Below are 13,712 nucleotides of genomic sequence, written 5' to 3'. Positions count from 1 at the left end.
AATTTCGTTCAGATTTCGACAATTTTGCTTTTATTTGACAAAATTGAAATCTGAACCAATTGCTCTTTATATATCTCTGGTAATATTGAAAGCACAAAAAACGCAGACCACTTTTTGGAAATGCCAGGGCTAGGAGAATTATGTGAATTGTTTCAAGAATCATACATGTCAAAGTAGATAGAAAAATTAATGTCAAAAATAAATTCAAATATCAAAGACGACTTTCAAGTCGTCTTGCTATTGTCATGTTTCGTGGGACACCCTGTATCTATGCCCATCCGACCTACTAAAAATGCCCATCCGACCTACGAAAAATGCCCATCCGACCTATACGAAAAAGGCCCATCAGACCTACTATCGTGTGCAATTGCGACCTATAGTTATAGCATGGATGCACCAATATGCTGTTTTTAATGTGCCCATCCGAAATACAGTGCATCGGACCTACCACAGCTGTTAAAACCACGTGCTTGTCTACAGATGTATAGCCCCAAAATCAAAATTTGGGTTATATGTCATTTTTTCCGTGCGTCTGTGCGCCTTCCAAAATTAAATAAAACAAGTTCAATTTCAGTCACATCTTTCATCTTTGTTAAAAAGTTTGTAGGTCGGATGGGCAGTAGAGGGGATGGGCGTAGGTCCAAAAAATACACCATCGTTAAGTGTAGTCTTATTCATTGATTGATTTCTTCACTAATACTAAAGACGACAAATATTTGTTTATTAAAACATTGCGGGATTTCTGCGCACTTGGCGCCAATATTATAAACAGGCAGACAACTTTTACAAGCCGCCACAGAACTTGGCCTGAAACATTTAGTGGCCTAGGTTACCAAGACCTTATGAGACTGCAAGAATTGTCGAAGTTTGACGTTATGGGTTAATTGTTAATTTTTGTGAGAAAATTTTAAACCACAACTTCCGAGAAATATGGAGCGGAGAATTTTAGTTTTTAAAACTACTGAAAGAAAGAACTTTCCCATTAATTTCTTGAAAAATATCGACGAGAAGTATGCGAAAGTTATTCAAAACTGCTATTTAGGTAATTGAAGTTTAAATAGGTCATACGTCACTTACCTTTCTTTACATATAATCACATGCGGGTGTCCCACACCATGGTGGATCGTATATAGCTATAAAAGTGCTATTTTCCTGACTTATTTGAAAATATAAGTGCTAGTATTTAAGGGCCCCGTCCTATTATACGAATTTTGCCCCCCCCCCCCTCCAATCAGTTTTGTTCATGACACAATTTCTGGGCCGAGCGCTGTGGCTAGGATTGGCTAGGGGGGCCGAGCGCTGCGGAAAGGACAGGCTATGGGGCCGAGCGCCGTGGCCCTCAATTTTTAATATTTCCATTAAATTAAGCACCTATTGTTTATTATTTCGGGTTAGGTTAGGACAACTTCTGGGCCGAGCGCTGAGGCTAAGACAGGTAATGAGACCGATCGCTGCGGTCACACTCCTGGCTTGAGCGCCGCGGCTAGAACATGCTAGAGAACAGAGCGCTGCGACCATGAGTTATATATTGTAACTCAAAGAAACTTCTTGTACATTTTTTATGAAGGGTGTCCAGAAATCGTTCTCTAGGAAATTACCGTATTATTTGCGTATTCTGGTGTTTAAGCTTGCCGATAATCTTAGATAAGATGGGTCGCTCTGGTAAAGTAATATCTTTTGTCTGATTGTTTGTAAGTCCGATCATATCTCGTGAACCTCTTAACTGATTAGCCTCCAGGTCGTCATAGCCGCATCGCAGAAACTTTCCTCATTAAACCTGGAATTTCTTATAAACAACATAAGTCAAAACTACTTTATATCAAGGTCATGTACAAATTTTAAAGGGAGGGGGGGGGGGAATTCCTTATTAGGACTGAGCCCAGAGAAGACCCCCATTGGTTCTAACTAATCTTATTTCTAGCTGGACTAGGAAACTCTGAACTAAGCCCTGTGGATATTTACTCCGTTTGTTTACCAGATTTATGGACAAAGGTAACTTTCTTCTTCTCAATTGACTGATTTATTTATAGGGGACCCAGTCTGTCTGAGGAAACTTTTTTCTTTGCTAAAAATGTAACTGCAGATCCAAAAGTGCTTCCTTCCTTTAACATTCCTTGACAATTGTCACCTCGTATTTCAAACTTACTTTCCGCAATTTGTAGATCAACCAGAGGCCAAAATTTAAAGAATTTGAGCCGCGGCTTATATTTGAGACGCTGCTCAAATATGGTTGGTTTCACTTAAAATTGTATTTAATGTTTCAAGATTTAAGCCGGCGCTTAATTTAAACCTGTTTTTGGCGGATTTGAGACGCGGCTCAAATTTATTAAATTGGGACAACGTTACAGTTACTATATTACTTAATATCAGATAAAAACAAAAAAGTGTTCTGAAGCCAATTTCTTACATTTACCCTAAAAGCTTTTTATATAGGTAGAAAAATCCCAAGATATAAAGGATAAGATAACTAAAGACTCAGCTTACAGAGAGAAGGTAGATTTTTTAAATTTTTTTGTTTTCAAAGTTTTTAAATTTTTAGTGACCATTCATGGACAGATGACAATACCCGATTCACAGCGGTATCCTTCAAAGCTTTGTCTGATCAAGAATCAATATTTATTCTATTGAAGACTGATTATTTTTAATTATTGTTTCTCTACAAAAGTGGATTGCGAATTTCTACTGCAGTAAAACATATAAGCCTGGAAAAACGACAATATATTTCACATTATTGATCAGATTAAGGTTTCAAGGGTACCGTTGGAAATCTGGTTTTTTTATTCAGAATAAAGAGAATTGAAATTCTTATTTGATTAGGATCTTGCCGTATTGACAGATGAGCTTCATGACCTGTTTGATGGTATCTCCTCTCCAGGTCGATATCTTCTTAATATTCTCTGGATTTGTGATTCTCTTCCTGTTCAACCTAACCCTGGGCTCTACGGAGCTCTACAGAGGGCAGTTAGGTGAGTCGAGATCAATTTTGTGAATATTTTCCTTATAAATAATGTTCCTTCCCTCATTGTACTGGGTGACCCTAATCAAATTGGATCATGCACACAGTTCTAAACTTGTTTTTGGGGTCTTCAGAGAAAATTTGAAAATATCGGATTTAAACTTTAAAAGGCTAATATTCATATTTTAATGTAGATTTTGATTTCAGGGGTATATGTTTTCTTGAATCATCCACCCCCGATTTGAATTTCATTTCCCCTCCTAAATTAAAGTCCCAAATTTAAAATTCAGCGAAAAATATCTAGATAAATGATTTTTCAAGAAAGAAACTTGATCTGTTTCATTTTTCAACATTTTAGTTGGCACAACGGACAGATCTCTGTTCTCACTCTGAAAGAGAGCGAAGATCTCCCCTCCTGGGTATCCAGCGGACTTCAAGCTGAGGTATTTCATTAATGGGGAGTGGGTACTAAACTTATCAAAACGTTGAATAACAAAGCGCCAAATAACAAAACGTTAATGATACAAAACGTCAAATAACAAAACGTCGACTGCTACGAAATGTTGACATTTACTAAATGTCGCATTATTTTGGGTTAGGTTAGGTTAAAACAATTTCTGGGCCGAGCGCTGTGGCTAGGATTGGTTAGGGGGCCGAGCGCTGAGGCGGCTTAAATGTTAAATGTTGATTTTAGCTGAGTATTTCAAGCTTTTAGTCAAGTAATTTTGTTAAGATTTTGTAACTGTAAAAGCCTATTCTAGCCGCGGTGCTCGGTTCGGGAATGCTCTTAACCTAACCTAATCCTAAAGATGGTTCGAGACAGCACATTATTCTGTAACTCTTAAATTAGAGGTTTACTTAAACTTATGGTTTTTTTACTCATAAGGTTTAAGGTTAAACTTTCACCAAAACATCAAATACTAGAAACACAATTTGGAAACCTTTGCAATTCTCGAGTTCAAATAAATTTTAAGATTAAAAATATGCAAATATCTAAATAAAATTGATATTATTACTTGTTTTATAGTAATTTAGTTTGTAGCCGTTATTGAAGTGAGTGGTGTTAAAATGAAAAAGTGTTAATTCTTCTTGTGTAGGGAACTTTTTAAATGGACTCTTTCAGTCCATTCAAAAGTTTTCAGCTTTGATTTATTTAGATAATAACTGGACCTAGAGATGATATTAATCTGGAGCTCTATATTTCTCCGTCATTAGGAAATAAAACTTGCAATTTTTTGTAAATTTTCTTTCTAGTATTTAATCTGAAATTGCTTTTTTTGTAATATTTTTGAGAAATAGAAATTAAGTTTTGTTTGGTTTAGTTTGGCGTGGAAACTTAACTGTTTTTAATGATGAGGATCTAACTAGTTACAAAATTCAGGTAGACATTTCAAGGGTTTTATTACTCCCCCCCCCCTTTCAATTTTACTTTTCCCTGCTATCATGGAATTTAGAATTTTAAAATATCTAATACTTAGAAATCGGCTTTAAAATTTCAAGAAAAAATTATCAGCACATTTCACTCTACATCGAAAGATCATCCCTTGAAAAAATCAATAAAAAAATTATGATTATTCGATCGATTGAGTCTTTTACAATATTCAAATATGGCCTTAAATCCATTTTAAGGGCAAATATTTTCTCTTTTCGTTTTAATTTTTTTCTTGATCATTCCAGGGTTACGAGCTGCATGACGGACTGGATGAATTAGATTTAATTATTCAGAAGATAAATCTTTCTAACCCTGAAATAAACCCAACCCAGCAGCAGGTATGTGGTTGTATATATTTATATATAAAATGAAAAATCATTCCCCAGAGGTGAGGTATGCTATAGCGCGGAGCGCAGAATTTGTTTGAAGTGTTTTATTCGCTGTGTTGGATTTTTACAAGAAAATCAAAAATCAAAAAAGAAACGCGCCTTTTTTAGAAATACATCTTTCATATTTTTCTCCTTTTTCCAAGTGGATCTAAAGGTTTCTTGTTTAGGATAAAGAGCTGGTATTCTACGACGTAAACCTTGAACTAGTCACTGAGGTGGATGCATCTTCTGTTCCCCCTTCTTTTCTAACCAATCAGAGGTTTAAACTCAAAACCATTGACACAGGTATGATATAATTTTAAGGCAGAGGCTCAAGGAAGTTACGCGCGCATGTCGCGTTAAATTACGAGACAGAAATACTGCCCGGCCCTCAAACCTGTCTTTTCCGCGGCTCTCGGCACAGAAAGTAAATAAATACCAACCTCTCGCTTCTCGTAACTCGTGCACGCAACTTCCTTGGGCAACTGCTTAATTTTAAGCACCCCCCTTTCCCCGAGGTTTTTAAAAATGTGTCCAGATTTTGCAGGAAATATTTTTTTAACGACAAACATTTCTTAGGTAATTTTTAAAATAAGAATTTTCAAACTATTCAATAATATTTTAAGATTTAGTCGTTTCAAGGGACACTGCATTTGTAGACTGTAGAGTGGTATGTCCGAATTAAATCATTACCCTTAAAACCTTTATCTGAGTAATAATGGGGAAGATAACGTTGTTATTCATCAAAAAGTGTGAAATTTTAAACGGTCCTTTATTGAAAGCATAAATCCACAAGTCACTTTTAAAAAGCAACCACAATTGAAAGTTATCAATTTTCAGCTGTAAAACATTGCTGTTTTTAGACATCCTCGGTCAATCTAAGGTTTAAAGGGGAACAAGGAGGGTGACTTGAAATGACGTATACAGTCCCTTTAATTGTAGGTGAAGACGATGTTACTGGATATTTGATGAAACAAGGATTCCCTGATTCTTTTGGGTTTATAGCTCGTCTTAGGGATACAGCTTATTCAATATATTTATCAAGTTTTTATTGAAAATTAAACCCCAGTCTTTTTTTCTCAATTTGATTTATTTTGGGATATTATTTGGTTGATTTTGGGATATTATTTGGTGGGAGCAAAAACATTTTATATTTCAAATTTTCCCCTAAGCTCTATGATTTTTATATAAAAAAGCTGTAGCTTATTTAAGGGTGTATTTTGAAAATTGAATTTGATCAAATATTGAATAAGCATATTTAGAGTTTCTGAAAAACTAAACAGAAAATATAAGCAAAGGAATTCTGCGTCCTGGAAGCGGGAAGTGGTCGAAGGAAACAACAAACTATTAGAATAACTGATCTTAGCAAAAAAAAGATTTTGAATAAAAATTTGATTTGATTTTTGATTATGAAATTTTTGTTGGTTTAGGAACTTATGAGAACGTTCATGAAATGTATTTAGCGGATGCACAACATTCAATTTCATTCCTTGTCTACGACGACGGCACTCAAACAAAAAAATGTTCCAAACAAATTTTTGTGAAATCCGCAATTCTCCTGAGGAACCCTGAGGACGTGTGCACTGTTCCTCGGCCGTTCCTAAGCAGAGATTTTGTGTTTAATGTCAATGTTGTAACAGCTGTTCCAAATCTAGATATAATTGAAACCAATATTCAACTTGTTCATCAATATTATCGAGATCTGACGGCGGAAGTACTGAAAATTCTTTTAGGAAAACATTTTGAAAAATAATCATAAATATTTTCTGCCCAAAAAAGTCTTCATATATAAAGTAAAATCAATTCTGAAGACGTTTTTTAACAACAATTTTTAGCTTTACATACATTCTTAATTGTTTTTTTTTTTTGTTGAAATTTGATCTGGTGTACATATTTTCTTGAAAAATCAGTATCTCGTAAACTCCCCCGGCCCGGCCCGGAGGGATTAATTTTGAGATGAATTAGAATACACGATTTAAAGGATGATGGACACAAGAGTTAAGAGTTTTTTTTTAATTTTAAAACTTTTTTATATAAAATCCACTCACATGAAATACAACTGGAGTTTTCGAATTTAAAACTCTCATAATTCTCCGGAGAAATATTCTTTGTTTGAATATTATTAAATATTACCCACCTCTGCATTTAAAAATTCTCGAATCTAACTTGACAAAATGGGGTTTCTAGAGGGAAGAGAGGCGGGGAGCACACAAGATTTACTTCAAGTAGTGGCCGAGAATGTTCCACGACTTTACTCATGGATAGGTAATAACATATGTTATTCAGGGGGGGGGGGGTATTTTCACTCCTGATTTTAGTATAACTTATAACGCTTACTACCAGAAAACTGTGGACATGTAGACGATATTTAAGCAATCTTTTGTGTATTTGATGTTGTTTTAAAGCAAATGGGGTTTCCAGTGTTGTAAAATGGGGTCTGTGTATATTGCACAATTGCTAAAATGAAAATACAAAATATTTATGTCTGAAGAGAAAGTAAGATAATATATACTATTCGTAAAAAGATGTTTTATTTATCGTAGCATGTCATTGTAAAAGAGAACACTATGTGAACCTTGATATTATTGATAACTATTTTTTAATTTAGAAAAGAATAGTAAGTTGGAAACCAACTCAGTAGTGTTAGATGAAGAGTTGAAAAAACCAAAGAAAATTCAAAGCATGTATAAAGGTACAAATACTAGTGATATAATCTGCATTTACTTTTTTATCTTCCCAGACTTTATTTTGAGCGAAATTAAATATTCGATGGATCCGGGGGGTCTATCTTTTTCTACGCGCATAGAAGCCAAATGGATCATAATACCTTACACTAACATTTCATGACACAAGAGAAACCGACTTTTTTTTTAATACATCTTGATTGTATATCATATCGTATGTACTTCAAAATATTCAAGAAATCGTTATTTCAATGCGAAATTATCATAAAATGAATCTGGTTGAATATTTTATTTCTTTATTAATTTGTTCAGATGAAAGCTCTGAGAAGAGAGTTGCTAGGATAGATTCTAGAAAACAAGAAATTATCAGCTCCGAGAAAGAATCAGCTCTTCTATCAAGGTAGACTTATCAGCTAAATACAAATTTCTATCAGTTGCACGAATATAGCGGAGAAATAGAAATAAGCTCTTGGCTCCCTTTTTGCATTTTGTATTTATTGATTTTTTTTTCATTTAATCAAAGCATCATTACTCTTTTCTTTTCATTTTGGTAAATTTTCACGCTTCACATTATTCGCGGAAAGTTTTTACAAATCATAAGCCCACATTAAACTTGAGAATTAGTCATTTCGAAAGTTGTCATGTGGTAGAAGGACATCCCTAAAAGTCTGATTTGATTTGATTTTTGCATTTCGTATTTATTGATTTTTTTTTCATTCAATCAATATTCACATCCATTTTTTTTGTGTAGTTTCAAAATGAAATGCATCCCAAGTATTAAAGCTTGACCAATCAGAAGTCAAGGTTGGAATTAATTCATTTTCATGGGCTTATGTAACGAATCCCTGGAACTCAAAAGTTCTGTGTGTTTATCAGTAAGGGGTGTATATTTTCTCAAAAAATCATCCCCGTTCTATAATGAAAATCCCCCCCCCCCTACACTCACAAGTTGTATATGTTTGCGCGGAGCTTTTTTAATGTCCAATTTTTCATTCCCCCCCCCCCCATAATAAAAATTCTGAAATATAAACACCCCTGTAATCTGTTCCAGGCGTGTTGACACTATCTCCCTGGAAGCTAAAGAGATAGTTAAATTCTTCCAAAAAACCGGGGAACCAGCCAAAGCTCTTAATCTAGATAATCTTACTCAGGGGTAAGTAAACTATCAAATAGGGGTTCATATTTATTTTATTGGAAAATCATTTCCTCAAAATAATTTTGCTATGAAGATTTTTTCAATAATTAGTTAATTTGGATTCGAGGGGGAAAAATAAATGATTTTTTTGAAGTAAAATAATGTTTATTCGGGACCCGCTATCCTATATGGTTGAGTGAGCCCCATAGTTCATTCGTAGTGCCAGGGAATCATAATAAGTAGATGGATTAGAGGGAATTAAGGTTTAAAAATTGCAAGGGACATTTTCAATTTTTGACCTGAAATCTTTTAAAATCATATTACGCATGATGTAAAATATCTGTGGTATGATTTGATACGATTTGAAACGTAATTTTTTAGTATTTTTGTAAAAACAATTAAATTTTTTTTTTCAGAGTTAAGAATACAGTTCGACTATCTGATCACCAATATCAGAAAATATTTCAGGTAACATTAAAGTACTTTTATTTTGTGATTCGAAGTTAAAACTTTTATATGAGATTTCATTTGGGATCGAAGCTTTTATATGCGATTTGATTTCAGGTCAAAACTTTTAAAGGTGATTTGATTTGATGTTGAAACTTTTATATGAGATTTGAGTTGAGATAGTAACTTTTATATGAGATCTGATGAGTTCGTAACTTTTAATGAAATCTGATTTGAGGTCGAAACTTTTAATGAGATTTGATTTGAAGTCGAAACTTTTAAATGAGATTTGATTTGAGGTGAAAACTTTTAAATGATAAATAATTTGAGGTTGAACATTTTTTTATGAGATGAGTATTGAGTAAATCTACCAAGCCTGAAATTGATATAAACTACGGAGAGTTTAAAGTTTAAGCGATCAAGGTCCTTTTTTTAATCCTTAAGAAAAGCTTATTAATAAATTTCTTGATCTTTTATTGGTCGAGATCAAAATAATTGGGCAATTAAAAATAAAATGAATTAATTGCTACATATATATTAGTGAAGGTATAGTATAAACTAGCAAAACAAATTTTCCGACCTTAGCGGAAACAATTTTGTATTTATGAATGTTTAGGATAATTTTGATCATATTCGGAGTGGAGATTTACAATATTCTGGATTCAAGTTCAAGGGAGATGATTTTAACCTGATGGAGTTCACCCAGGCAAACACATAAACAAGACAAAGTCAGAGTTGAACTGGACAATTTGAATAATTATGGGATATTTCACCTGTTCTTAGCTCCCGCATTTTTTTTGGTCGAAAATTGGGTGAATTACATGATGTTGTTGCCGCCGGGTCTCAGGGGAGTTAGTCACGATGGCGGTCTGGGCTCTTCACGATCTTTTCCTTATCCCATTTCCTCTCCCCCTAGAAATTGCGATTGAAAGTATATGTTGAAGTAAGAAATAAATTCTTATGATTTCCTTTTTTTAATTGAACGCACCATTTTTTGTTTATTGGATACATGTAATGCAATTTCTCTTACATGAGGAAAAATAACAGAATCCAATTTTTTCGGGGACTATGCAAAATGTCGTTAGCTAGCGTCTTGCTTTCTTTTCTGTTACAATTTCTCCGGGTCAATAAAAAGGAATATTTGAAGGTGGAAAAAACATTTGAAGGTGGAAAAGGTATTGAAAAACTTGCAAAATTACTTAATATTTGATTGCAAGATTTTGAAATTTGCATGTCAAAAATCCGATAAATCTATTTTTTTAGGAACATTGGTTTAAATAATTTGAACTTGTTTCGTAATGCTGGTAATGGAAAACTTTTGATCATAATATTTATAAATCTTTTGTAAAGAACTATTTATAAATTGTTTTAAACTTGTTGTGTGTTAGTACCATGACGTTTACTACAACAATGGACCTAAAGCTGATCAGAAGGAGAAAGGTGAGAAAATATTCCAACCAAATGGATTTGTAATTTGAGGCCCCTCCCCCAGGTCTCTTTACCATCATTTTAGTAATTGATAATCAAATCACACAAATTATTCGAGGTTAACACTCTTGAGTGAATTGCTTGATCTCTACAGTTCTTGATGAGTGTTTGATTCCTTAACTTAAATCATCCATGCAAAGTACGACAACCATAGGATATTAAAAATGAATTTAATCCTAAAAATTACAAAAGTTACGGATTAGAGCGGATAACTGTTCAATCCAGGGATTATCTACACAAAAGTCTTGATCTCTGTTTATCCCAGATTTCCGACGGTATCGAGATATGTGTGTTGGAATATCTAAGGAAACTAGCACTACGCTGGATATGGATAAGGTAGACCATTTTTATTCAACATTTTTTGTTTTCACAAAAAGTTTTTAAAAACTAGTTAACAAATTTTATTCAGATTTTTTTTATCTCCTCCAAATGACTTTCTTTTCTTATTCGTAGTTTTATGTTTTAAAGTGACTGTAAGTGTAATTTCAAATGACCCTTCATCCAAATATGACGATGCTTGATTCACAACGGCCCGGTAAACCTTGGAAACCTTTTTCTGTTCATTAATGGGGAAGCTATTGTCTTTTTTTAACAGTGTTTAATTTGGACAATTCATATATGTTTTCCTGCAGTAGAAATGCGAAAGTCACTTTTGTTGAGAAACCACAATAGATTTGTTTAATAAGTTATAAACATTGATATCTAATTCATACTTAATCAGAAAATGCTTTATTAAAATAAGGCTTACAGTCCCTTTAAAAGAGGGGAACCTACCGGGATTATTAGAATTAAAATCCTGTTTGAAATACATCAAAAACGCCTAAATGTTAAGTTCCCTGAAACACATTAAGCCCAAATCAAAACTGTGAGATAGAATTTGAAGCCTAAAATCTATGATAATTTTCTTCCTAGGCTCCTGAGAAGTTGAAAATAAAGAAAACGAAAACTTGTGAATCTTCTTCCCAGCGTAGTCCGCGTAAGAAAGTTGGTAAGGCGTGGACAAGTCCCAGAAAATCCGCCAAAATCTTGACGACAAGATCCGGGAAGCCTAGTCCCGTCAAGGGAGCAGGCCAACAAATCCTGGAAGCACAAAGAAGATCCAGACCAAACCAGAAAAGGTAGATGTTTTATCCGATTTATTTTAGGATTAATTTTAATTTTGCCAGGGGTGAACGACGTATGTTTAATGTTGTCCAACAGTAAAAATTACTAATATTTGTTCTGCATGCTCCTTAACCGCACTGGCGTCCAGGTGAGGAATTATTGCCTTCAGATAAATCACCAGTATATAGTTCCGTGACTTATCGCTAAGTGCATTTCTTATTCAAATGGACGAAAAGAAAGATCCTCTATTTTTCTTTTAAGACATTCATGCCTTGTTGCTTCTTTTCTGTAGAACTCTGTCTAGAGTCGCCACGGTCAAAGATGATATTTACTCATCATATCCTTGGATATTTGAAATATGTTCAGAGATCGGAACTTTTGTATGGACATTTTTAATCTTGAACACTTTACTTTGGATCTCCAATGTGGGTCAGAAGCCAGAATTAACTTTTGTTTTGTGAATTGTGAATCTTGGAATCAAGCATTGACCTCAATCTTATGCAGACCTACGGATTAATTTTATTCGTCCTCGATATCCTGGGATGGTCATGTCTTACTAGCATAATGTAAACAGTAAAGGATGAACCATTTATCCTCAAATTTAAAAGTGTCCACATGCGATATCAAGATCCAGCGTTTAAGATCAACGATATTCCACACAAAAGATCCGAGTTCCGACCTCTAAACAGCATATTTGAATTATGATATTAAAGTTTGAAAAATGATGTTTTGTGTTAGTGGTGTGGATGAGAGGCGGAAGAAAAATTTACGTGTAGCAGTGCTTAGTGCTCTTATGGAACAAGGAATTAGGGAGGATAACCAGATTTTTAGGTAATTCCCATACCCTTCTATACCCTTCTATACCCTAGATAAAGTCTCTTTACCATTACTGTTACCCTGTACACTTACCTTCGGTTTGGTTTGGTTGTTTGACAACAAATTTGTAATTCAACAATTTGCAGTTTTCGAGCATTAAAGGGAGTGACCGGCAATGTATGGTAGTTGAACTGAGAATGTAGTTTTGTGTAGAAATTTTTTAGGAATCATTTGAGACCTGTGACGTTTTTACGGTGCATATTTGTGCAGCAAGAGCGCGAATTCAATCCTTAAATTCCTCATAGATTGTCAATTTGGAGGGATGATTTTGAGGAAATAGAAATTAACTATTATCATCGACAATAAGTAATCTTGTTCAGTTATTGGTTTCTGTAATTTCTCGTTGTTCACAAATATTTTCTGTAGAAATCCTGAAATTTTTATTGAAAATACAACTTTTGAAGAATTTGAAGAAATCTGCGAACAAATTCAAGAAAAAGAAATTCAATATGACGAAAAAGAAATAATTGATTCTAACAGTGATTTATTGAGAAAATTCCAATTGATAACTTGTTCCTAAAAATCTTATTAGTTTGCTGTAGATTTGTTTTTACATTTTTTGACGTCTTAATTAAACAATTGAAATAAAATCGATTCTTAAAACGTAACCAGCCAAATGGATGATTTTGAACGTCGACTTTGCGCTGAAGCTCAGCAATTATACATCATTTAAACGTTTTATATGTCTCCAATGAATCCTAAAAAATTTCTCCACAATACTATATTCTCAGTTCAACTACCACTATTGCGAGCGGGGGAAGGCAGGCGGCCATGAGCCACCACTATTTCCCCTTCCGGGCCACATATTAGCTTTTTTCTCTTCCGGCAGCCATGAGCCACCACTATTTCCCCTTCCGGGCCACCACATTTGACTCTTCCGGGCAAAATTACTTTTTTAAATGGTATATTTAGGGCCTTTAATGTGTGATTTTTAACAATCCAGCCGCGTCACGCTATAAATATATATTTAGATCTTTATATTTCAGTGTTAATATGTAATAAGGATGATTCCTCTTAATGTAAACTGTAAAACTTTTTTTTTCCCGAATCTAAATTCTGATTTGCCTAAAAAATGGCTTATTTTTAAGAGCAATATCAATTTTAAAAATGACGCACCATAAAATACACTTTAGTTTTGAAGGGAACCCTTGTGTGAAAATGTGCAATGTGTTAAGAGAAAATTGCAAAAGAAACTTTTTTTTTACAAAATCTGTAACGCCTA

General features: G+C 34.0%; 1 protein-coding gene across 3 annotated transcripts in view; it reads left to right on the top strand.

Moving 5' to 3' along the window:
* Positions 1-740: 740 nt before the first annotated feature.
* The window catches only part of LOC111707883 (uncharacterized), a 15,365-nt gene continuing 2,393 nt past the window's right edge, over positions 741-13,712 (top strand). For all 3 annotated transcript variants that reach the window (XR_002766548.1, XR_002766547.1, XM_023481065.1), the window contains exons 1-22: positions 741-1,042; positions 1,922-1,992; positions 2,434-2,493; positions 2,818-2,966; positions 3,315-3,399; positions 4,114-4,171; positions 4,279-4,337; positions 4,634-4,726; positions 4,945-5,062; positions 5,699-5,771; positions 6,019-6,089; positions 6,187-6,489; positions 6,944-7,021; positions 7,365-7,448; positions 7,753-7,840; positions 8,492-8,593; positions 8,992-9,043; positions 9,639-9,728; positions 10,411-10,462; positions 10,776-10,846; positions 11,423-11,628; positions 12,353-12,445. Coding sequence is in view for 1 of the 3 variants with exons in the window: in XM_023481065.1 (XP_023336833.1) it covers positions 931-1,042; positions 1,922-1,992; positions 2,434-2,493; positions 2,818-2,966; positions 3,315-3,399; positions 4,114-4,171; positions 4,279-4,337; positions 4,634-4,726; positions 4,945-5,062; positions 5,699-5,771; positions 6,019-6,089; positions 6,187-6,489; positions 6,944-7,021; positions 7,365-7,448; positions 7,753-7,840; positions 8,492-8,593; positions 8,992-9,043; positions 9,639-9,728; positions 10,411-10,462; positions 10,776-10,846; positions 11,423-11,628; positions 12,353-12,445 (2,168 nt within the window). In the remaining 2 variants the exon portion in view is untranslated. The remainder of the gene's footprint in view (positions 1,043-1,921; positions 1,993-2,433; positions 2,494-2,817; positions 2,967-3,314; positions 3,400-4,113; positions 4,172-4,278; positions 4,338-4,633; positions 4,727-4,944; positions 5,063-5,698; positions 5,772-6,018; positions 6,090-6,186; positions 6,490-6,943; positions 7,022-7,364; positions 7,449-7,752; positions 7,841-8,491; positions 8,594-8,991; positions 9,044-9,638; positions 9,729-10,410; positions 10,463-10,775; positions 10,847-11,422; positions 11,629-12,352; positions 12,446-13,712) is intronic.

Source organism: Eurytemora carolleeae, unplaced genomic scaffold (genome assembly GCF_000591075.1).
Source record: "Eurytemora carolleeae unplaced genomic scaffold, Eaff_2.0 scaffold801, whole genome shotgun sequence".
Taxonomy (NCBI): domain Eukaryota; kingdom Metazoa; phylum Arthropoda; class Copepoda; order Calanoida; family Temoridae; genus Eurytemora; species Eurytemora carolleeae.
Note: the sequence above shows the minus strand (reverse complement) of the source record. Positions and strands in the feature narration are given on the sequence as shown.